At 38.7% G+C, this 26,197-nt stretch overlaps 1 protein-coding gene across 1 annotated transcript; it reads left to right on the top strand.

The window, feature by feature from the left end:
• Nucleotides 1-17,766: 17,766 nt before the first annotated feature.
• LOC125997164 (protein S100-A12-like) lies at nt 17,767-18,472 on the top strand. The gene is made up of 2 exons (XM_049765613.1): nt 17,767-17,904; nt 18,329-18,472. The coding sequence occupies exons 1-2, from the start codon at nt 17,767-17,769 to the stop codon at nt 18,470-18,472; spliced, it is 282 nt and encodes a 93-aa protein (XP_049621570.1).
• Nucleotides 18,473-26,197: the final 7,725 nt, after the last annotated feature.

Genomic DNA, 26,197 nt, shown 5'->3' on the forward strand with positions numbered 1-26,197 from the left:
CCTGGCTATGCGCTCAGAAGTCGCTCCTGGCTTGGGGGACCATATGGGACGCCGGGGGATCGAACCGCGGTCCGTCTCCTAGGCTAGCGCAGGTAAGGCAGGCACCTTACCTCCAGCGCCACCGCCCGGCCCCATGAGGTAATCATTCTTAAAGCACTTTTTCTTACTCACAAAGCTTGACTGTGTGTCACAGGAAGTTAATTATTTTGATTAATAACAATTTATTTCCTTCTACACTCTGTAATATTTTGCCAATAAACGCTATCCTTCCAGGGTCTAAAAAAACCCCTCTGGATTCATGGCTTCTTGTTTTGTCTTATAACAAAATGTTTTAAAATATTCATTATAATCTTTTTTCTTTTACATTTCAATATACAGTGGAATTAAAAATCAAGGCAGGGAAAGAAAATTTGGGAGAAAAATTCAGCTTGTATTTTTTTAACACAGGAATCTTCTGAAGGGTTAGTGAACAACTTTGCTTGATGGGTACAGTTTATTTTTTGTTTTTTGTTTTTTTTTTGGTTTTTGGGCCACACCCATTTGATGCTCAGGGGTTGCTCCTGGCTAAGCGCTCAGAAATCGCCACTGGCTTGGGGGGACCATATGGGACTCCGGGGGATCGAACTGTGGTCCTTCCTTGGCTAGCGCTTGCAAAGCAGACACCTTACCTCTAGCTCCACCTCGCTGGCCCCGGGTACAGTTTTTTTTTAAAAGGAAGATTAACTTCTATTGGAGTAATAATTAATAATATGCAATTGGTAATTTAAATGTTTGTTAGGAGAGATGATCTTTTTTTAAATTTTTTTTTATTTTTAATTATGAGAACAAAGATGCAAAGAAAGAGGACAAGGTAAAGTTACAGTGGAAGGACAATCACCCATAACATAATTCTCAGAAGAAGACCCCTTGCTGATATCTTAACTTTGAACTTTCAGCCAAAGAACATTAAGGTAAATAAAACAGAATCCATGTACAATTTCTTTGTCCCTCAAGTCCCCAGATTGTAACACATTATAATATTTCTTAACAGCACACAAGGCAAGCTAAAGCCATAAAACTTACGTAACTCTTTAAGCATTAGAGGCATAGTAATTTTTACATTTCCATGTACATGCATATTAGCTTAAGTTAACCTCAAATTTTAAGTGTTTTTTTTTTTTAAGGATTAGAGTCAAAGGAGCACAGTAAAAACGGTGTTAGAGTGGCAATTGTTGTTTGCATAGGCTCATCAAAATATGAGGGGAATGGAAAGGAATAACCTTGGGTTAAATACAAAGAGACCCGACCGCTGAAGTTTCCTTCCATAAGACCACCTCTAGGCTCCAGGCAAGCTAGATCATCCAATCCAAGACATTGTCTGTAGTGCCAACACACTTTTATTTTTCACACAGTCTCTGTTGTTGGTATCATGTTTCTGTATTAAATATCCTGGAATCTGTATATCCTACATTGAAGTCAGGATGTGGGGTGTCTTCTCGTTTCACTTCACCATTAAAGGGCAATGCAGAGAGCCCTATCTTGTAAGCAGGTCGTTGTTGTTAAGTCTTCTCAGTGTTAAGGAAAGTCTCTGTTGAGCAGGTCTATGTCTGAGCAGCGGTAGGGTCTTCCGTGGCAGAGGATTGCTTCCAGGTGATATAGACAAACCTGGATGTTTCGTGGATGGCTTCCCTGGTTCAGGGGTGAATGGAAAATGCCCTTACTTCTGAGATCTGTGCCAGGTCGTTATGTCAATATTCAGGGTATAAGGTCCCTTTGCACTACAAGATTTGTGTGTTCCAATCTCTATTAGATAAGATCTTATTTGTATGTATAGTATTTTCCCATTTTAATGTGCCTATGCAAAAAAGGAGCAATGCCACGTGGCGTTATTGGTGCATATGGGGACTATAAGAACAAATCCAACAATCCCCATGACATAGTTCAATCATAAGCATTAAACTGGGGGATTCTCTCACCAAAATTCCTTGTTGAACAGCTCATAAAGAGAAGATAAAAAGTGGTTAGAATCGTCACTGTATAAGAGAACATTTAGTAAGATTTATAGCTGTCAGAGAAAAAACACAAAATATCCTAAAGAAATACGTGTCCATTTTATGTCTTTTGAAACAGTTTAGGGTTGTCACACACAATGCACGGCTTTGGTCTGTGATAAGGATTGTGCAGTACTAAAGTTAAAAAGAGTAATGTGGGTTAGTGATTTTTTGGGGGTAAGAGAGTTAAGGAGTAAAAATGAGCTTTGTAGGGGTGTGGGAAAGGGCAGAATACAAAATGGACATTCTGGATACGCAAAACATAACATAGAGATAAGGAATACTCTTAATACATACAGTGCCCCCACACGGTTTTCCATATGTGGACTAGTCAGAAATTGCCCGTGACAAACTTAGTGCAAACAAGCAAATCTCAGGACACCCCAAGTGAAAACCAACCATTTCTGGCCGCCTGGGCTGCCATCCCAGAAGGCCTGGAGACCGGGGGCAAAAGAGGGGAAGGCTTGGGGCCTATTAAGGCTCCCAGCGCACCCAAGTTAGGGAGAAGGCCTTCCACATGGGGTCTCCCCAAACCCCATGCGGCTAGAGCTGGGGAGAGATGATCTTATGGTAAATATTCTTACCTAAAATTCAATCAATCAAACTATCATTTAAACAAAGAAACTCAGCAACATTTGTAAATAATAGATATGTTTGTTACCTCAGTGTGGAGATGGTATCACCTCAAACATGTATGCACATGCCAAACTAATTAAGTTACTGACACTATACATTTATGGTGTATCACTTGTAAGTCACATAACTATCAAAACATTTTTATATGATGAGCATTATTTATTTTTAAAATTTTATTTTTTTAAATTAATATCTTTATTTAAATACCTTGATTACAAATATGATTGTAGTTGGGTTTCGGTCATGTGAAGAACATCCCCCCCCCTTCACTGGTGCAACATTCCCACCACCAATGTCCCAAATCTCCCTCCACCCCATCCCACCCCAGCCTATATTCTAGACAGGCTTTCCACTTCCCTTATTCTTCACATTGTTATGATAGTTCTCAGTTTAGTTATTTCTCTAACTGCACTCACAACTCTTTGTGGTGAGTTTCATATTGTGAGCTGGATCTTCCAGCCCTCCTCTCTTTGTCTCTGAGGATTATTGCAAAAATATCCATCAAAACAGTCTCTGAATAGTCTCTGTGATACTGAACTGCCAGATAGGATTGCTCTCTTGTTTCAAAGTCAGTTGTCTATCTACTTCTGGAGCAGGGGTCCTCTAACTTTTTAAACAGGGTGTCAGTTCACTGTCCCTCAGACCACTGGCGGGTCTGACTATAGTAAAAACAAAACTTATGAACGAATTCTTATGCACACTGCATATGTCTTATTTTGCAATGAAGAAACAAAACAGATACAAATACAATACGTGGCCCGCGGGCCATAGTTTGAGGACCACTGTTCTGGAGAAACAAAAAGCTCATGATAGAATAAAAATATAATTTCTAAATCATTAATTAAGAACAAAAATAATATGCATAAAATGTACAAAAAATAGAAAAGTACCAAGGTATACTGTTAAGTTCCTTTATATCCCATGCAAGAGAGAGGTCATTCTTTGTTTAATGCTCTCCTTGGCTAACTTCACTCAGTACAATACTCTCCAGATCCTTCCATGTAGTAGCAAATTTCGTCTTTTCTTTTCTTCAAACTGAGTAGTATATCATTGTGCATATATACCAAAAGTCTTGTAAAACAAGTTTTAATGGAATTTCTGCAATTTGACTAGAGGAAACAGAAAAAAATCCATGTGACATCTGGAGGCCACAAATCCCAGCCATGCCTTGGGACCAAGGTATCAAGCACCAAGGCCAGCAGCAGAACATTTTCCTTCGAGCAGGAGGAAATAACTACATGGCTTGCCTGGAAATGGGGTTGGGGATGTGAGGTGAGTTTCAAGCTCCCTTTACACTGAGGTTCTGGATTTTGATGTAGAAGAAAGAGAAAAGGATAAATTTGTTATTCCACAGTCTACAAATCAGCTATTGTGCCTAGCACTTCCTATGAGTTAATTCACAGCAAGGCCTTGCAGGATGAGGAATGGTGGTACAGATGTAGGGCTGGTGCTCAGAGGGATGAGAGAAGCTTCCCAAATGGAAGTCTGGGTGTAGGATCTTCCCACATGGAACTTGCATGACAGTGGAGGATGTCTCTGTCCAGCTAGGAGACCTTTGGTGTCTAGGTCTCGGGAAAGTAGGCTTTGGGTTCAGGTTCATGCTAGCTTCTCTGCATGGTGGAGAAAGGGGAAAAATGAGATTAAAGATTTTAAAGCCCTTTTTTGAAGGGCATTACAATATTGAAATAAATACTCTCTCACTTATTCTCCCCATTGTATTTCTGAACTAAGAGAGGTGGCAATCTGACCATATAAGGGTACAAACAACTCACATAAATACAAGGCTTGCCCTGAGCATAGGGCTAGTCCTATGCACCCTCCTCAATACAGCAAAGCAATTTTTCAGTGTGGCATCTTCCCTGACTATGCCCACACCCCTCAAACTCCTACACCATAGCTGATAGATTCTCTATAGCTTTTATTTTTGAGGCCAAAGCAGTGGTACAGCGGTAGGGCATTTGCCTAGCACTTGGCTAACCTAGGACAACATCCCATAATGTCCCTCAAACTAGGAATGATTTCTGAGTGCATAGCCAGGAGTAACCCCTGAGTGTCACCGGGTGTGGCCCAAAAACTAAAAAAATTAAAATGTTTTAAATAAAAAAATAAAATTTTAATGAAGTACTTGTGATTGTTCAAAGTCAAGTTTCAGAAATAGACTGTTCCAACCAATCCAACCACAAGTGTCAACTTCCCTCCACTGATGGACACAGGTTACCTTCCCTTCCACTTCCCAGACTGCTTCTTTAACAAGTACATTTTAAAGTTTATTATAGTAGGAAGTGCTTGCTTTCAGTTCTTGCTTTCTTGCATGAAGTTCTATAGTTTACATATACATATAATGTGCAAATATATAGTTTATATATATGTGTAATATTTAATTTATATATACATATGTGTGTAAATACATATGTGTAAATACACATATTTATGTATACATATCTCTATAACACCTGTGTGCTTGAGGCCCTCTCTGTCAATATTAGAAAGGTATCTGAGCCCATTTGGTTCAAATTCTGGAGGGTAGACAGAATTCTTGTTTCTTTGTCCCTGAACTTCTTCCAGGAGGTGTGGGGAACATCCACAAAATCATCTTTTTAGAGACTAATTACTAATTGACTGCATTAGGGCTAGAGATATAAATGAGGGTTGCATACTTTGCATGCTATAGGACATGAGTTCAAGTACTAGCATTTTGTATTCTCAAGCATAGCTAGATGTATGTATACTGGTGAAGTCAAGCACTGCTAGGCCTGAATATTGGACCCTCTGGCCCTGTGGGTTAAATATTGCCAGAATACTATCTCCGGGTCCCCTAAACACTGTGGTAGAGAATAGCTACTAAGACAAAGAGGTGACTGCATTGGGGGAGAGGGGAGGTAAAAAAAAAAAAAGAAAATAATTGAGAAAAAAATGAGTCTGACATAAAACCATCTACATCTACCAAAAGTTACATTGTGTTTTACAAAAGTATGACCATGGGGCCTGAGCAGGTATGGCTTTTGCCTTACACATGACCAACCCCAGTTTGATCCTTGGCATCCCATGTGGTCCCCTGAGCCTGCCAGGAGTGATTTCTGAGCAGAGCCGGGAATAATCCCTGAGGACTGCTGGTGGTGCTCAGGGATTACTCCTGGCTCTGCACTCAGAAGTCACTCTGGAAGGCTTGGGGGACCATATGGGATGCCCAGAATTGGTCCTGGGCCATTCCTGAGTAGGCCATTTACAAAGCAAATGCCCTACTACTGTGCTGTCTCTCCGGCCCCTGACCATGTGTTTTTAATGACAAAGCTATTATCATTTTATGAAAAAAATTACAATAAATATTTTAAAGCATAACAAATTAGGTAATTTTTTAGTGTTTTTTTTGGGGGGGGGGGTATCATCTAGCCCTAATGTAGTCACCACCTATCCCTCTAGCCCTAATGCAATTATGTATTTAATAGTTTTTAGAAAGATTATTTTCTTGGTGTGTCCCATACCTCTCAGCAATGTCTAGTGCTCAGGAGTCACCCCAGAACATCCTCATGCTGGCAATTTGAAACAAGGTCACTACCGCTACATCCACACATAAAATAAGTGTATTATCTTTCTGGCCATGACAAAGATTTTGAGCAACATGAAAGTTGGGTTGGGTCCTTAGAAAAACATCTTCCATGTGTTTAGATTCATTTTTTCAGATGAACGTAGCATATTGACATATAAGTATCTCCCAAGGACTATTTATAAAGATTAATTAGGATTTTTGTAAACAATCAATGGCATGATCTAAGATGCTTTTATTTTTTGGTTTTGGGGTCACACCCGGTGACGCTTAGGGGTTACTCCTGATATGTCCTCAGAAATCACTCCTGGCTAGGAGGATCATATGAGAGGCCAGGATTGAACTGGTCTGTCCTGGATCAGCTGCTTGTAAGGCAAATGCCCTCCTGGAGGCGGCTTCTGTCCTATAGCCATCAGTGGGATTTCAGTGAATCCACTTTAGGGAGAGTGGGTTGCACGGGTAGTGAAATATGAAATATGAAATAATGAAACCACACAAAATACTTGTATGGGGACCTGTATCTTCAATAGATGTGAGACAATTTTACTCTTCCATGTTAGTAATATATGTATATATAATATATAAATATATGAATATAATATTTCATATTTATACACACACAAGTCTCTGGTATGAAAGACATTTCCACACTGACAAAAGGCGGGGAGTCTTACTAGAAGGGATACAATGATAGCAGGCCCTAGAACAGGGTCTCAAACTCAATTTACCTGGGGGCCACAGGAGGCAAAGTCGGGGTGAGGCAGGGCCGCATAAGGGATTTTGCTTACCGAATATTCACAATAAAAAATCACATTAGTAAGAAAAAAAATCGCAAACAATCGCATTAAACATTTGCATACCCCGAACGGAACTGCGAATGTTTAATGTGATTTTTTTCTTTCTTACTAATGCGATTTTTATTGCGATTATTCGGTAAGCGAATAATCGCGAATACTGCGATATTTGAAGGCCGGCCGCGGGCCACAAAATGCTGTATGGAGGGCTGCAAAAGACCCGCGGGCCGCGAGTTTGAGACCCCTGCCCTAGAATATACAGATCAAAAACTAGCCAATAGAGGTGAAAAGAATCCCGAGCTAAAAAGGGAGAAAGTAACATAAGAAGAATGGAGTGTTCTAGTTTAGAGAGGAGGTTCTTATGACAAAGGATGAGACGCTTGTTTTGCTACCCTTTGGGGGCTAGCCCATAGCAACTAGCAAGGAAGATAGGGACTGTTTGTTTACCAACTAGAAGCTGAAACTAGAAAAGCGGGTTTGCATTTTCACTGACCACTTTGCTTTAGAAATGCAGATTTATCTGGCCAGTGGGGGAAACTCTAACAGACTTGGTGCTGAAAATTTCCTTGAGTCATTGACCCAGGCCTATAATTTTGGCCTGTATTTTTGCAAGGGAGAGAAGGTGCCAGATACTAAGAAAGAAATTGTAATGTCACTATCATGTCATGAATTTCAGAAATATTGCCAGTAATCCATATAGGGGGTCTAATTAACGTCCACCAATGGGCCTGCTGGCTAAAATATTTCTTGAGGACACTCAGATCACTGCTCCAGGAAAGTCAATAGACACATCTGGAGGGCCAATCTTCCCCTAAAACAGAGATGTCTATGCTTCATGGTGTGGCAACGTTCTGCCGCTGTTCTATCGCTCTGGTCCCAAAGATGCTTTTTAAAAAAATATGGTTCTTCCCAGAGTGCTAAAAAGAAGGGGAGAGAGACCATGCTAATCTAGAGAAAGCGACAGGGGCCACTCATGAACGCAGCAGGCACACCTACCAGTTCTTTTTTTTTTTTTTGCTTTTTTGGTCACACCTGGTGATGCTCAGGGGTCACTCCTGGCTATGCATTCAGAAATCGCTCCTGGCTTGGGGGACCATATGGGACACCAGGGTATGGAACCGAGGTCAGTCCTAGGTTAGCACATGCAAGGCAGACACTTGTGCCACTGCTCTGACCCCAGACCTACCAGTTCTATGCTTGGGCCCTGTGGCATATCCTGTTGGGGGCCACCAGGTTAAACCTAGAGTGAAACACGTGGCAACAGGGATTGATCTGGATCGTTTTACATGTATAGATAATTTAGGAGAAGGGATTTGGGCCAAAATCAGCAGTGCTCAGGGTTTACTCCTGATGAATCATGAGCTAACATATGAAGTGCTAAGGACTAAACCTGGATTAGCTGTGTGTGAGGCCAGTACACTGCCTACTATACTATCATTTCAGCCCCAGTATAGACATTTTATTAAAGAAGTTTCAGCCTTAATAGAAAAATAGATAATACAAACTGTTTTCAAATACTTGTACCCATTATTAATTTTCTATACTAATATAATGCATGGATTCATTTTGGGTTCTTGGATCACACCCAGAGGGTTAGTCCTGACTCTATACTCAGGAATTTCTCCTAGCAGTGCTAAGGAGACCATATGAGATGCTGGGGAACTAATCTGGGTCAGCCTTGTTCAAGGCAAATGTCCTACCCTCTATACTAACACTCCATCCCCACATACATTTATTTTGATTTTTGTGTTTTGCTTATTTTGTGCCACACTTGGTAGTGCTCAGAGACTGGAACTGGTTCTGTACTTGAGGTTTTATGAAATCCATGAGCAATGTGGAGGACAAACCTGGCCCACCCTCATGCAAAATATGCTCTCAGTCATTGAACTATTTCTTTGTCCCCACATTTATAAAAACTAATGAATGTATCTTCCAAGTATGAATAAAACTTAATACTTTATTCAGATTTCCATCGTTTCTAACCTCTTTTTTAATAAATTATTTAATTGAATCACCATGAGGTACACACTTAGAAAATTGTTCATGATTGAGTTTCAGTCATACAACATGCAACACCCATCCCTTCACCAGGGCACATCTTCGACCATCAAAGTCCCCAGTTTTCCTCCACCCCTTCCACTGGCTTCTTCCCTACCTATCTATGGACAGATATTTTTATTATCTCTCTTCCATTTTTTTCCTATTGGAAACTGTGGTTTTCAAAATTGTTACTGAAGGCATATCATGCAGATAACTTTTTTTGTTTTGTTTTGTTTTTGGGTCACACCTGGCAGCATTCAGGGGAGACTCCTGGCTTTGCACTCAGAAATTGCTCCTGGCATGCTCCACGGAACATATGAGATGCTGGGGATTGAACCAGGGTTCATCCTGGTTTGGCCGCATGCAAGGCAAACACCCTACTGCTGTGCTATGGCTCTGCCCACTTTATCTTTTTTAAGCACCCAGTTCTTAACCAGTGATCATTTCCAACTATCGTTTTCCTAATGGTCTCTTCTCTTCCCTAATTGCACTCCCTTGCTCTTTGTGGCAGCTTCCTACCATGAACTGCTCCTCCTGGCTCTCATCTCTATTGTTTCTAGATATTAATACCATACTATTTTGTTTTTGTTTTTGTTTTTTGGGCCACACCCTTTTGATGCTCAGGGGTTACTCCTGGCTAAGTGCTCAGAAATCGCCCCTGGCTTGGGGGGACCATATGGGACACCGGGGGATCGAATCACGGTCCTTCCTTGGCTAGCCCTGGCAAGGCAGACACCTTACCTCTAGCGACACCTCTCCAGCCCCAATACCATACTATTTTTATATTACAGATAGAAGTGCGATCTATGTCAATTCCTCTGAACTCCTTTTGCTCAGCATAATATTCTTCATATCTATGTATAAGCAAATTTTTATGACTTCATGTTTCCTAACAACTGCTTAGTTAGTATTCCATTGTGTATTTGTACCATGACTTCTTTATCCACTCAACTATTCTTGGGCACTTGATTGTTTCCAGATTCTTACTATTGTGAATAGTGCTGCTTGAACATAGAAGTGCAGATATCTTTCTTGCATTATATTTTGGGCTCGTAGGGTATATTTTTAGGGGTGGTATTTCTGGGTCATATGGAAGTTCAATTTCTAGTTTGTTAAATATCCATATTGTTTTCCAAAAGGGCTGGACCAGTTGACATCATGGATTGAGTGAATAAGGGTCCCTTTCTCCCCACATCCATACCAGCATTGGCTGCTCTTGTTCTTTTTGAGGTTGTGGGTTGTTATTTTATTGTTGTTTTGATTCACATATCTATGATGATTAATAATGTGAAGTATTTTTATGTACTTTTTGTCCATTTGTAGTTAATCTTTGAGGAAATTTCTGTTCATCTTTTTTCCCCATTCTTTGATGGAGTTAAATATTTTTGATTTGCTAAGCTCTACCAGTGCATTACATATCTGAGATATTAATCCCTTTTCAGAAGGGTATTGGGTGAATAGTTTTTCTCATCCATGCAGAGTGTTTGTATCCTAGTCACTATTTCCCTTGAGGTGCAAAAGCTTCTTAGTTTAACATAGTTCCATTTGTTTATCTTTGCTTCCACTTGCTTGGACAGTTGTGAAGATGAAGCTAATAAAGGTGCCATTAGCTTCAATGGGTAAAGAGTGGCCTAGATTTTCTAGATGTACCTAATAGTTTCAGGTCTGATACTAAGATATTTAATCCACTTTTACTTGAGTTTTTTTCATGGCATTAAAGACAGGTCTGAGCTCACTTTTTTTTTTGCATGTAATAGCCAGTTTTCCCAAGACCACTTGTTGAAGAGTCTTTCCTCGCTCCACTTCATATTTCTTGCTCCTTTATCAAAGATTAATTAATTTTATACCTGAAGGTAAGTCTCAGGATATTCAAGGATCTCCAAGATTTTCTAATTATATGATAGTTTGTCTTTATTTTAATATCATGTTGTTTTACAGAATCGATACTCAATCTACAACAAGCTATACAAAAGAGGGGATCAGTTAGACTAGCAGTCTGAGGCCAAAGTAGGGGGAAATGGGATGCATGCTGAGAACAGGGGTAGAGGGAGGACAACACTGGTGGTGGGAATGCCCCGATTCAATGTCACTATATACCTTAAATATTACTGTGAAAGATTCATAATTCATGTTGGTCACAATAAAAATGATTTTTAAAATATCATGTTGTCTTAATGACTTATTGTACTATGGGAAGATTGGTAAAGAGATTCCTCCCAATTTCTTTTCCCAATAATTGATTTAGCTGTTCATGGAGGTTTATTATTTTATATGAATTCAAGGACACTTGATTTTCTGAGGCACAAGTGTGAATGGGATGATTTCTTAAGTATTTTTTTCTTCTTTTTTTCTTCTTCTTCTTCTTCTTCTTCTTCTTCTTCTTCTTCTTCTCCTCCTCCTCCTCTTCTTCTTTTCTTCTTCTCCTCCTCCTCTTCTTCTTTTCTTCTTCTTCTTCTTCTTCTTCTTATTCTTCTTCTTCTGCTTCTTCCTCTTCTTCTTCTTCTTCTTCTTCTTCTTCTTCTCCTCCTCCTCCTCCTCCTCCTCCTCCTTCTTCTTCTTCTTCTTCTTCTCCTCCTCCTTCTTCTTCTTCTTCTTCTCCTCCTTCTTCTTCTTCTTCTTCTTCTTCTTATTCTTCTTCTTCTCCTTCTTCTTCTTCTTCTCCTTCTTCTTCTTCTTCTTCTTCTTCTTCTCCTTCTTCTTCTTCTTCTTCTTCTTCTTCTTCTTCTTCTTCTTCTTCTTCTTCTTCTTCTTCTTTTTCTTCTTCTTCTTCTTCTTCTTCTTCTTCTTCTTCTTCTTCTTCTTCTTCTTCTTCTTCTTCTTCTCCTCCTCCTCCTCCTCCTCCTTCTTCTTCTTCTTCTTCTTCTTCTTCTTCTTCTTCTTCTTCTTCTCCTCCTCCTCCTCCTCCTCCTCCTCCTCCTCCTCCTTCTTCTTTTGGTTTTTCGGGCCATACCCATTTGATGCTCAGGGGTTAGTCCTGGCTAAGCACTCAGAAATCGCCCCTGGCTTGGGGGGACCATATGGGACACCGGGGGATCAAACCGGGTCCTTCCTTGGCTAGCACTTGCAAGGCAGACACCTTACCTCTAGCGCCACCTCGCCGGCCCCAAGTATTTATTTCTTCTATTTCATTATTTATATATAGAAAAGTCATGAATATTTGCATATTAATTTTGTAGACTGCCACTTTACTATATAAATTACTATTATTTCTAGAAGCTCTTTGGTAGTTTTAAAGGTTTTATAAATATGTTATCAGGTCATAAAAAACAGTGAGAGCACAAATTCTTCCTTTACTATCTGGATGTCCTTGATATCTTTTTCTTGCCCAATTGCTATGGCAAAAATTTACAGTACAGTATTGAATAGAAGTGATGAGAGTAGGCAATCTTAATTTGTGCCAGATCTTAGAAAAAGACTTTTAGCTTTCTCCATTGAGAAATGGAGAATACACTAGTGGGGCTTTTATTTTTTGGAGGCTTTATGTCATTACAATTTCCTTGATAGTGACAGATCTGTTCAGGTATTCCACATTATCTTGATTCAACCTTAGGAGGTTAGAGGAGTCTAAGAATTCGACCATTCCTTCTAGGTTCTGTTGTTTGGTAGCATAAAGATTCTCAGAGTAATTTCTGATTACCTTTTGAATTTTTGTTGAATCTGTTTTAATATTTCCCCTTTCATTTCTTATTCATTTTATCTTTAAGAATCTTGCTATGGTTTATCGATCTTTTTTTATTTTTTTTTAAAGAACCAACAATTGCTTTTATTGATCTTTAGATTGTTTTATGGGTGTCCGGTTCAACATTTTCTTTCATTTTTCTTTTAGCATAGCACTCATTTTTATTGTTACGAATATCTTTTAGTTGCAAGAATTTGAAGCTGCCATTAAACAAAGATATTGGGCATTAGAACCCAGCTCACTGCAAATTCACAACAAGTAAGGGGAGAAAAGGATGAAATGATGAGCAAATTTTTCGATCCACTTCAATAATTTCTGTACCAAGGTTTATTATTTTATCTCAGCTTTATTATTTCCTGAATGCTTATGGATCATGTCTTGGTCATTTTCGAATTTCTTAAGTTATGACATCAAGTTATTTATGAAGGACCTTTCTTGAAGGATGCTTGCAAAGCTACAACTTTTCTTTTAGTAATGCTTTTGCTGTGTCCCACAAATTCTAATAATTCTAGTCTTCATTCTCATTTATTTCCTGGAATCTTTTGATTTCCTCTTTTTTATTTCATATTTTACCCACTGCTTATTCAGTAGTGAGCTGTTTAATTTTCAGATGTTAACATTATTTTCCATGTCTGTTTATATTTCACTTCTATTTTCAGTGCATCATGATCTGAGAAGAAAGTTGATCCAATTTCTACCCTCTTGATTGTATGGAGGTATGTTTTATAGTCCAGTATGTAGTCTATTAGTCTGTCTTGGAGAATGTTCCCTGTGCACTGAAGAAGAATGTATATCCAGCTTTCTGGGGATGAAAAAGCCTATATATACTATACATATATACACACTAAGCCACTCTCTTCCATTTCTTTCTTCAAAGCCATATATTTTTGTTGAGTTTTATCTTGGTTGCTCTATCAAGAGGAGACAATGCAGTGTTGAAGTCTTTCAATATTATTGTGTTGCTATTGATGTCTTTCATTAAGGAAACTATCAGCTGTTTTAAGTATTTCATGGTCCCTCTTTTGGGTGTATATATGTTGAGGAGTGTGATTTCTTGATGTACAAATCACTTGATCATTAAGAAATGCCTATCTCTGTTTCTTATAACCTTTTTAAGTCTAAAATCTGTTTTGTTTGATCTTAGTATGGCTACCTAGTTCTTTTAAAGAAGTAATTTGTTTGATGGATTGTCCTCCAACCTTTGACTTAATTCTGTATTTTCTCTGACGATTCAGAGCAAATTCTAATAATTCTAATAACTCTCATATTTATTTTAATTTATTTCTTGGACTCTTTATTTACTCTTTTTAATTTTATATTTTACCCACTGGTTGTTCAGTAGTGAGCTGTTTAATTTCCAGATGGTAACATTATTTTTACTTGATCATTAAAAAATGCCCATCTCTGTCTCTTATAACTTTTTAAGCCTAAAATCTGTGTTGTCAAGACAAGGCTGTCCTCTCTCACCACTCCTATTCAACATAGCACTGGAAGTACTTGCTATAGCGATTAGGCAAGAAAAGGATATCAAGGGAATCCAGATAGGAAAGGAAGAAGTCAAGCTCTCACTGTTTGCAGATGACATGATACTCTACTTAGAAAACCCTAAAGACTCTATCAAAAAGCTTCTAGAAACAATAGACTCATATAGCAAGGTGGCAGGCTACAAAATTAACACACAAAAATCAATGGCCTTTCTATATACCAATAGTAATAAGGATGAAATGGACATTAAGAAAACAACCCCATTCACAATAGTACCACACAAACTCAAATATCTTGGAATCAACTTGACTAAATATGTGAAGGACCTATACAAAGAAAACTATAAAACTCTGCTCCAAGAAATAAGAGAGGACACACGGAAATGGAAACACATACCCTGCTCATGGATTGGCAGGATTAACATCATCAAAATGTCAATACTCCCCAAGGCATTATACAGATTTAATGCCATCCCTCTAAAGATACCCATGACATTCTTCAAAGAAGTGGATCAGACACTCTTGAAATTCATTTGGAACAATAAACACCCTCGAATAGCTAAAGCAATCATTGGGAAAAAGAATATGGGAGGAATTACTTTTCCCAACTTTAAACTGTACTACAAAGCAACAGTTATCAAAACAGCATGGTATTGGAATAAGGATAGGTCCTCAGATCAGTGGAATAGGCTTGAATACTCAGAAAATGTTCCCCAGACATACAACCATCTAATTTTTGATAAAGGAGCAGGAAATCCTAAATGGAGCAGGGAAAGCCTCTTCAACAAGTGGTGTTGGCACAATTGGATAGCCACTTGCAAAAAATTAAACTTAGACCCCCAGCTAACATCATGTACAAAGGTAAAATCCAAATGGATTAAAGACCTCGATATCAGCCCCAAAACCATAAGATATATAGAACAGCACATAGGCAAAACACTACAGGACATTACAGGCATCTTCAAGGAGGAAACTGCACTCTCCAAGCAAGTGAAAGCAGAGATTAACAGATGGGAATATATTAAGCTGAGAAGCTTCTGCACCTCAAAGGAAATAGTGCCCAGGATACAAGAGCCACCCACTGAGTGGGAGAAACTATTCACCCAATACCCATCAGATAAGGGGCTAATCTCCAAAATATACAAGGCACTGACAGAACTTTACAAGAAAAAAACATCTAACCCCATCAAAAAATGGGGAGAAGAAATGAACAGACACTTTGACAAAGAAGAAATACGCATGGCCAAAAGACACATGAAAAAATGTTCCACATCACTAATCATCAGGGAGATGCAAATCAAAACAACGATGAGATACCACCTCACACCCCAGAGAATGGCACACATCACAAAGAATGAGAATAAACAGTGTTGGCGGGGATGTGGAGAGAAAGGAACTCTTATCCACTGCTGGTGGGAATGCTGTCTAGTTCAACCTTTATGGAAAGCGATATGGAGATTCCTCCAAAAACTGGAAATCGAGCTCCCATACGATCCAGCTATACCACTCCTAGGAATATACCCTAGGAACACAAAAATACAATACAAAACCCCCTTCCTTACACCTATATTCATTGCAGCTCTATTTACCATAGCAAGACTCTGGAAACAACCAAGATGCCCTTCAACAGACGAATGGCTAAAGAAACTGTTGTACATATACACAATGGAATATTATGCAGCTGTCAGGAGAGATGAAGTCATGAAATTTTCTTATACATGGATGTACATGGAATCTATTATGCTGAGTGAAATAAGTCAGAGAGAGAGAGAGAAAAACGCAGAATGGTCTCACTCATCTATGGGTTTTAAGAAAAATGAAAGACACCCTTGTAATAATAATTTTCAGACACAAAAGAGAAAAGAGCTGGAAGTTCCAGCTCACCTCAGGAAGCTCACCACAAAGAGTGATGAGTTTAGTTAGAGAAATAACTACATTTTGAACTGTCCTAATATTGAGAATGTATGAGGGAAATGTAGAGCCTGTTTAGGGTACAGGCGGGGGTTGGGTGGGGAGGAGGGAGATTTGGGACTTGGGTGATGGGAATGTTGCACTGGTGATGGGTGGTGTTCCTTTTATGACTGAAACCCAAACACAATCATGTATGTAATCAAGGTGTTTAAATAAAAAAAATTATGCATTAAAAAAAATAAAATCTGTGTTGTCTGATGTTATTATGGTTACCTCAGTTCTTTTAAAGAAGTTGTTTACTTGATGGATCGTCCTCCAACCCTTGACTTAATTCTGTATTTGCTCTGACAATTCAGATTATTTTTTTTGTAAGCAGCAAAATGTTGGATTAAATTTTCTGATTCATTTAGCCACTCTATATCTCCTAATTGGTACATTTAGTCCATTGATATTGAAAAGATTACTGTCATGGGATTTTGTTTGTGTGTGGGGGGGGCATTTGGTGGGTTTGTTGGGTCTGCTTTGCCTTAAAGGAGACCCTTAAGTTTTTTATTTTAGTCTGTTTTGAGACTCTTAAGTTTTCTGAGCTGTTGTTTATTCATAAAATTCAAGATATTTCCTTCAAATTTGAATTAAAGTCTTACTATGTGAAGTATTCTTGGAGAGGCATTTCTTTGCCAGGTGGGAGTCATCAGAAAGTAGAACTTATTATCTTGGCATTTCTTTGAGGAAGAACTATACAGAATTAAATCTCTGGGGTGAAAAGATTACTGAATAGGTGAGCAAGGATAATATTCTGTTATATACTGAGCAAAGGACAGCATATTTGAATATTCTCTGACTAACTGAATCATAGTCAAATATAATGGGTTTTAAAGCTCCTCTTGAGCAACAATGCACTATCTAATAACGACTTCAAGATGAATCAGGGATACTTCTTCACTCATGACTGGAAATGAAACAGAGGCTGTCCTATAAATACCTCCTAGATAAATGTCCTGCACTAGGACTAGCTTCTTGCTACATTCCGTGTTCCTGTACATTGGCAGGTATTGCATCCTTTCCTTATCTGGGATATCAGGTGCTCCATGCTGTCAATATGGTAGATAATTACTGAGAAGGTGGTGGGATACCATCCACTTCTTCTAGAGGGCACTTCTATGCTTATTATTCTTTGACTTAAGGAGATCAACTCTCAGTGCTAATAGATTCAATCTTAGCCTAAAGTGATGGCAAATGGGTAGGCATTCAGATGGCAGAAATCTGAAAAGGACTTAAAGCATCTTACTTGGAGCTAGGGAATAGCCCAACCACAGGGACATTTCCAGGTGATCTTGACTGAGTGGTACCCACTAATTTATCCTCCTAGGACCCAATGGGAGAACATAGGAGGCCATAGAAACTGAGGCTGAAGGTTTTTTTTAGACTGCGAGTGATACTATATGTGTTTTTCTCTCCCATTCTTCCATAAAGTAAAAATTGTACCAGGGACCAATCACAGGGCAGAGAGAACAAAAACATACACAAAAATAGGGAGTTATCACTTGTCTACATTTTGGGTGCAGAAAAAGATTGTGAGGTAGAAGGTGTCAGGAAAGAGCTGTCCTAGACATTTCTTTTTTCTGCAGGTTAAGGTGAAATCTTGAACATGACTAAGTTTGAAGACTACCTGGAAGGAATTGTCAACATCTACCACCAGTATTCAGTCAGAGTGGGGCATGCTGACACCCTCAGCAAGGGTGAGCTGGGCCAGCTGATCACAAGGGAAATGGCAAACATCCTCAAGGTAAGTGATGCTCCTTTCATCTCAGTCTTTTCATCTTCCTTGCCTTGAGAGTGTTTCAGGACCTGAAGGTGGTGCTGGGGAAGAGTGGATTCTTGCTAGAACTCCTAGCTGTAGAAAAGGAAATCTCCATCTCATTGATTCAACTTGTCTCTTCATCACTCACAAATGTACTCCCTGGACTAAATTTCTTATATATAACTATGAGAGTGGATAGGGTGTTTAGTGAACTGTAGCCTTCCCTCCAGGCCTGGTTATATGTGGCCTCTTGTCTAGGATGGCTCATGCTACTTCCATGTTTTATTGGGTTGAAGTCTCCAGCACAGTTTTGGTGGGTGAAAAGCCTCTGAACAGAACTTTGAGGGGTGGAAGTCATAGAGAATGTGAGAAGGAGTTTGAATGTACCATCTCTGTTTTTTCCTTTTAGCAATCCAAAGATCAAAGTTCTATTGACAAAATATTCCAAGATCTGGATGCAGATAGAGATGCACAGGTCAACTTTGAAGAATTTGTAAACCTGGTGTTCACTGTTCTATTAACAACCCATGATAACTTACACAAACCATGTTAATTTCTGATGAGCCTTTCCTAGCAGCGTACCCAAGATGTCTCCTTCTCAGCCAAGCCCATGCTGGCTCTAAAAGACTAAGAGTTAATAAATGTCTATTCTTGAAAACTTCTTAATGTCTCTGTGCCCATTGTTTGTCTATGCTATTTATTCCAAAACAGGACCATACCTCCCCCATATATACTGACCTAACTAGATTCATTTAGATTCATGACAGCCACAATTCATTAAATTCTAGCCTTTAGTTTTCATTCGTTCAACAAATATTCGATTAAAGTCTTTGAACCAGGAATGAATTACATAAAGCTCATGTCCTCTTGTGGATCTGAAAAAGCTAGAAGGTAGAATGCAATAAAGGAAAGAAAAATACACAGGCAATCACATAAAAATTAATGACATGTCATTAGAATTAAAAAATTTATCTCTGAAACTGAGCTTACAGTTGAGGTACTTGGGCCAGTGCATGAGGGAAATGGACTCTGTAGTAAGTGGTGCTGTGTTAGAATGATGTTTCCATGAAAAGGAGAAGTAACAATATTACAAATCTAAGTACCTAAATGAAAACAATTTTTAAATATTAATGACATGATACAGTGTTGCAAGTCAGCCCCTGAAGAGGTTGACTGAAGGAGGGATGGAGGATGAGGTCTTTCCCCTCCAGCTCGGAGCACGCGTCTGCCACCCCATCCAGCGGACGGTTCTGAGGTGAAACGGCAGGTAAACAGCTCGCTGACAGTCAGGCTTGTGGAAATATTAGCTTTATTCGGTGGACAAGACTGAAGTCCAAAGTCTCAGCCTTAGTTCCAGCAAAAAGCATCCCGCCTTCCACAGACCCTTGTTTTTATCCCCCAGAATCAGGTACTACCCAATGGTGGGATCAGATACCACCCAATGGTGGAAGCAGAATCAGGTACCACCCTAGGGTGGGGGCAGAATGCCAGTTCACACCCTAGGGTAGGGCACAATCATCAATCAGGGTAGGGTCAGTAACATAATAATCCCATAAAATATTTACATACACAACAATTCCCCCATTTATTTTTAGTAAACAAACAATATTGGCTACAATTATTAAAGGAAAAACTAGTCAATAATAATAGAGTGGCTGTTTGCATAAGTGCATCACAAGAAAATGTAAAGAAAAACTTCTAACCTAAACACAGGGTATCTAAAACCAGAAACATGTATCAAGGAATCAACTACAAGCTCCTGAGAAGATAAATCAAAGACGTACATAGATCCTTCGAAGAGAAAGGTTGTGTAGCAGGCGAGAAGAAGCACCTTTTCTTTATTTGTTGTTGTTGTTGTTGGTTTTTGGGTCACACCTGGCAGTGTTCAGGAGTTACTCCTGGCTCCCTGCTCAGAAATCGCTCCTGGCAGATACCGGCATTCGAATCAATGACCTTCTGCATGTGAGGCAAATGCCTTATCTTCATGCTATCTCTCCGAACCCATTTTCATTCAAGTCCAGATAGACCAGAAAGCCCATCTTTGAGGTCTTTGAATTAGGCCATTATTTTGGAGGAAGAAGCATATACCCCCTGCACATTGGGGGGGGGGGCACTGCAATGATGATCAATAGGCTTCTGAACTTAATCCTAGTTCTTAATCCAGGCTGAAGTCCATATGATGTTCAAAATTGATGTACCAATAAGGTCAATTATTTATAGATGGGAGCTTAAGTCACAAACCAAAACAAAATGTTTAAGGCAGAGACCCTCCCTGTGTAAATAAACAACTTGAGGGCCCATCCAAAATAGGGATGGAACCTCCTATAAACCTAGTATTTTGCTTCTGATGCGCCCATGCAAAAAGCCCTGAGACCAGACAAAAATAACGTTTAGGAAATTATAGACAACAATATCTAACCCACTAACCTAAAGTCAAGAAAGCAAAACCCTAATGTAATACAACATCAATTCTCAAGATTAAAAACTAAAATAGAAAAACATTAATTACAATAGTCAAAAGAAGTGTAGTACCAAATATAAATTCAAAGGATTACAATTATAAGAAAAATACAAAAGGTGAAATTTCTACAGAGTTCAATACCAGTCTGTAAAGATGAGGGGTCTGGAACTCCGAGAAGACCAGCAAAAGACACTTGATGGGTCTGGAAAAACGGGTTGAAGCCATCATGAGTTGGTTCGGCTTCTGCATTTCCTTTGGGATTGGTGCAATCTTGGGGTAGCCATTGTAGAAATGGTCAACGATAGCACTGTGTATGTGGATGGAAAACCAGAAATTTAGATAGCACAGTTTAACTGGGATCCAGAGATTGTGGGTCTTATCCATGGATCTTTTCTTTGGGTGATATATTGTGACACAAATTCCAGGTGGCTTCATTTCCAACAAGTTTGCAGCAAACATGGTACAAAACTCCAACAGTCACTGATTTCTTCCTCAGGCCGAGATCAGGAGGCTTGTAGTTGTGGGTGAAGAAGATGAGTTGCACATGTGAAGGGAATCCTGAAAATTAAATGTTAAGGACTAGGAAGGAAGGATAAGGAAGACTAAATTGGGGAAGATAAAGTTAGGAAAAAGGAAACTATATACAAAATATGCAAAACAGACAGACACTGAACAAGACATACACATACAGACTTCACAAAAAATATGGCCATAACACTCATACCAAAAAATATTTGTTGGAAAGGATCCAAAATAGAGCAAAAGAAAAGAGAATTCAACTGAATCAACTAAAAGCGCCTTAAAATGTAATAGCTGGCAACTGTTTAGATAAATCATTTCAAATTCAAAAAAAATTTTTATGGCAGAGCAGAGCAAATCTGAAAGAGAATTTTATGCATAATACAAACATGGAAAACTCTACTATAAGTGTATAACAGTATATATACAAATTTATTTTATAACAGTAACTCTATGATAGTCAATCATAGGCGAGAAGCTCTGTGAAGAAAGTCCACCTAAAAATATCATTATGTCAGCATCTTAAAACCTAAATTGAGGGAAATAAAGCCATGATGTTAAAATAAAAAGAGTGAAAGTCGTTAAATGAGTATACCTAGAAAGAAAAACAACATTAATATGATGATAAATTTTTCTTTCAGGTGAACCTTGACTAAATTAAATTGTAAGATTTTATGATTAACTGAGACCTACAGCAATAATGAAATTAAGGCATAAATTCATCACAGTGGGGGTCCATGATTTTCAATCCATATTCATTGATCATGCCTGTGGAAAGAATCCTAGAGCATTAATAGCAACTGATAAGGAAGTGAAATGATTATCTGGTGTTCATTGTAGATCTTTAAGAAGTATAAAACAGGATGTATGCTGCTGTGAATTTCACCAATGTATTAGGGACTTTTTTGATCTTCTAGTCATCAAAATTGATCCAGTGTATTTTTGCAGCAATTTTACAGTATGAAGTAGTGTCCATAGTGAACTTTACCATAATGGTTTGACACTGATGATAAGTTGTATTTCTTAATCTTGCTTTTATTCTCTGATGTGAATTCTACTAAATTGAGGTCTTCTAAAGGAAAATCTACATAAGTGTGCAATTTTTTTAATTTGTTTGTCATCAAAATCAAAACGTTTCAAGTGTATTATAAGTACTGGTGGCAGTTTCCATAAGTACGTTTTCTTTGAAAAATCCCCTCTAGTTTTGCAGCTGTTGCATAGAACTTTGTTGTCATTCCTTAACTCTTCTTCTTTAAAAAATTCAGAGAGGCATTTCTGTAATGTACATTTATCTGTAGATGTAACAGCCAGAGACAAATGAACAAATGTCTCATAAACCTCAGACTTTTGGTGGCATGTGAGACACTGTAGTATAGATTTGAATTGTCCTTGAAAGAGATAATAAATAATAGATTTGTGAGCCTTTTAGTGTTCTGGTCTAAATTGTTCATAATTTTCATTTTCCATAAGATGTGTAGTTTTGTCTGTCATTAGATTTACAGTAAGCAAGGTTCTGATGTAGTCCCTTTATTAGAAACATCAGTAGTCCGTGTGGATCCTGCTGATTGTGTCCAGCAAACTGGTCATTAAGTAAACCAATCGTTACTTTGAAGCTTTCAGGGTTAGTATATCTATGAAATCAATTTCCCATGGTTTTGATGAGCCGACCAAATTCTTTGGCTAATTTACCTTCATGCCCCATTGGATTTTTCTTAATATTCTTTTTATAATGATCTTGATGAAAATACTGAGTCAAGTCTGAAATATTATACAAGCATTGCAATATTGAGTTCATGTAGCAAGAGTTTCCTATATTTTGGAGCCCAGTTAAGACAGGTTCCTGTCTTTCCTTTTGCATCTCGGAGTGTAAGGGTTTATCACTACCATCAGTCTCACTCACTGCCCCAGGGACCTCAGCAATATTACTGCTGTTAGTGTCTGGAGTGTTCTGTTTTTGCTCTGAAGGGGAGTTTATAGTCTGAACCTGATCATTTGTGCTAGCCCAATTTCTAACAGGCGTAATGGAACCCAAAATTTCTTGGGAGGGTTGTCATTTATAGAAACATACACATAACCCCTTTCTCTTAGGAGAAGATATTTAGCTATCTATTTTTCATCCTCCTTGATCCAAATAGGTTTATGGGTTGTTTCTTGTCTCTGAATATCTTCTTTAAAATGTCTTTCCACTGCAGAGTAACTTTCCCCTTGGAGTAAGTTTAAGTAATTTAGTGTGATAAGAGTCAAAGATAGCAAATCCGTTGGTGGTAAACCTCTTTTTCTATTTTTTTGCAATTGAGTTTTTAAGGTACTGTGAGTCCTTTCTACAATGGCCTGTCCCCTACAATTGTAAGGAATTCCTTTCAGATGTCTTATCTGCCATTCTTTACAAAAACATTCAAAAGTTTTGCTAACATAGGCTGGCCCATTATCAGTTGTTATAGAAGATGGAATACCCATCACAGAAAAATATTGTAAAAGAAAACTACAAACAGCCTTAGATTTTTGAGAAGACATGGGAATTGCCCACATAAAACGAGAATAAGTGTCCACCACAACATGAAGATAAGGTTTTCTTGGAAATAAATCTGTCTGAGTTATATCCATTTGCCAAAGTTCGTTAGACTGTAAGCCTCTTGGGTTTGCTCCTGCTATGTGAGTCTTTTTTGTTAATGGTGCACATATGTTGCAGTTTTCTACAATTTCTCTAGCTTGCCTCCATGGAATTTGGTAATTCACATGTAAATGGTGAGCATTTGTGTGTAGGGCTGAATGTTCCTCTACAGGTGATTTAAATATAGGCATTGCTAGCAAGTCAGCAGTTTTATTTCCTTGAGCCATTGGTCCTGGAAGACCTGTGTGGGCTCTAATATGCGTGATGAATATGGGCTCAGTTCATTTTTGAAGAAGCTGCTGTAATCGTTTAAGTAAGTTCTGTATGATCGAGTTACTAGCATTAAGGGAAGCAGTGGCTATCACATGACATAAATTTACCACATACAAAGAATCAGAAACTATATTCATGGCTTCAGATACATTTTCTAATAGGTAAATTAACATTGCTAATTCAACTTTCTGTGCAGATTTATATTTGGTATCTATGGTCATATTAATGTTTTCTCCAGTTATTCTTCCTTTTCCATTTTGGGATCCATCGATGTAAAAAACCTTGGCATTGGGAATAGGGGAATCCCGAACAATTGAAGAAATAACAAACTGAGTTTTCTTTACAAAGTCCCAAGTTTTTCCTGCTGGATAATGGGAGGATATTTCTCCTGTGAAATCTGAGAGGGCCCTTTGTAGAGATTCATTAAGAGGCAATATTGACTCAATTTCCTTTTTTGGTATTGGCAAAACTATTATATCTGGGTCAAAATCTAGTAAAGATATAGATCTGAGTCTTGCCTTGATAATAATCTCTGAAATTAGTTCACTGTTTAGACGACAGGCATATTTCAGTGATTCTTTTAAAATCATACCTACAAAGTCCAAGATGAGTTATGACTCCAAAGTCTTAGTAACTTCACACTGTATGGCGATTTTGGCCCATACTCTTTACATGCTTTTTTTAAACCGATCTAATTCTTCCATCTGATAGGATACATAGTTACAAACATTTACCCCATGTAAAGGGGATGAGGCCGGATTAGCAAAATTACTCTAAATAGAGCTCTGAGGCCGTGCGTGTGTTTCATCGTCTGAATCTGCACTGTTGTGCGATTCAATTTTGTGAATAGTACGAGGCCTCCCTTCTGGAGTTAGCACTGGAGGTTGATCATTGAGTCACTACTGTCATGCGATTTGCTAGAATCAGGTTTAACTTTCTGAGTTGTTTTTCTTCCAGCAAAAATTTCTATATTGTTGATGGTGGGGCTGGATTCGTCAGCCCACACCTTGGTCTGAATTTTCGTCAGAAAGATTTCCTTATTATCCATACTGGTTTTAGCCTCACCATTTCTACACTTTCTATTTCCTAAATACTAGCCAATAACTATGCTCACAGTAATAACATGATCTGAGGGTCCAGGGTTCAGGTCCCTGTTCGGGCCCCATTATGTTGCAAGTCAGCCTCTGAAGAGGTTGACTGATGGAGGGATGGAAGATGAGGTCTTTCCCCTCCAGCTTGGAGCACACATCTGCCACCCCGTCCAGCCAACGGTTCTGAGGTGAAATGGCAGGTAAACAGCCCACTGACAGTCAGGCTTGTGGAAATATTTGCTTTATTCCGTGGACAAGACTGAAGTCCAAAGTCTCAGCCTTAGTTTCAGCAAAAAGCACTCCGCTTTCCACAGACCCTTGTTTTTATCCCCCAGAATTAGGTACCACCCAATGGTGGGATCAGATACCACCCAATGGTGGAAGCAGAATCAGATACCACCCTAGGGTGGGGGCAGAATGCCCTAGGGTAGGGCACAATAATTATCAGGGTAGGATCAGTAACATAATAATCCCATAAAATATTTACATACACAACAATACAGTGTTAGATAATGATAATGACATGAAGAAAACTAAGTAGGGGGAGTAGGAGGGAAAAAAAGTATGCTGGTATTGACAGAATAATCAAAGGAGAAACTTGAATAAAGATTCAAAAAAAGTGAAGAAGTATAGTATGTGGTTATCTGGGGATCAAGAGCTCTTGGCAGAGAACAATTAAAGCCCAAGTTGGAACATACTTTACTTATTCGAAGCTCCTCAAAAGGCATGGACAGATGATGATGGGGCATGGTTGGCGTCTTTTTAATACAGTTAACAAAGGCTCATAGACCCAATGAATTTGGATGAAGACCTTCATCTGGTGAGGACCCACTGTAGCTATAGAGTTTTGAGAAAGGGGGTGAAATGTTTTTATTTATATCTTATGGGAATTTCTCAGTCCATTCAAGAAGAGATTGAAGAAAATTAATAAATTAGAACTCTGGGCTAAGGCCTTTTGGAGACTATCCATATATATAATTCCTTGCCAAAAGCCACTTAGGATTCTCTCCTCTTTTGAGAAGCTTGCATTAACTCTGGAAACTAATTATACTCTTTCTTGCTTTCTCCTCTCATAGTTTCTTTTTCTTTTCTTTTTTTTTTTTTGGCCCACACCTGGCGGTGTTCAGGGGTTACTCCTGGTTGTCTGTTCAGAAATAGCTCCTGGCAGGCACGGGGGACCATATGGGACACCGGGACTTGAACCAACCATCTTTGGTCCTGGATTGGCTGCTTGCAAGGCAAACGCCACTGTGCTATCTCTCCTGGCACCTCTCATAGTTTCTAAATAAAAATATTTTATTTACAAAGAGAAAGAGAGAAACC

This window comes from Suncus etruscus, chromosome 19 (assembly GCF_024139225.1).
Source record: "Suncus etruscus isolate mSunEtr1 chromosome 19, mSunEtr1.pri.cur, whole genome shotgun sequence".
Classification (NCBI taxonomy): domain Eukaryota; kingdom Metazoa; phylum Chordata; class Mammalia; order Eulipotyphla; family Soricidae; genus Suncus; species Suncus etruscus.

What these genes read in the sequence shown, in the direction of transcription:
- LOC125997164 (XM_049765613.1), top strand. Translation starts at nt 17,767, where the DNA reads ATGACTAAGTTTGAAGACTACCTGGAAGGAATTGTCAACATCTACCAC. An exon ending in AAATGGCAAACATCCTCAAG is followed by an intron (nt 17,905 to 18,328) that starts GTAAGTGATGCT and finishes TTTTCCTTTTAG; the next exon opens with CAATCCAAAGATCAAAGTTC.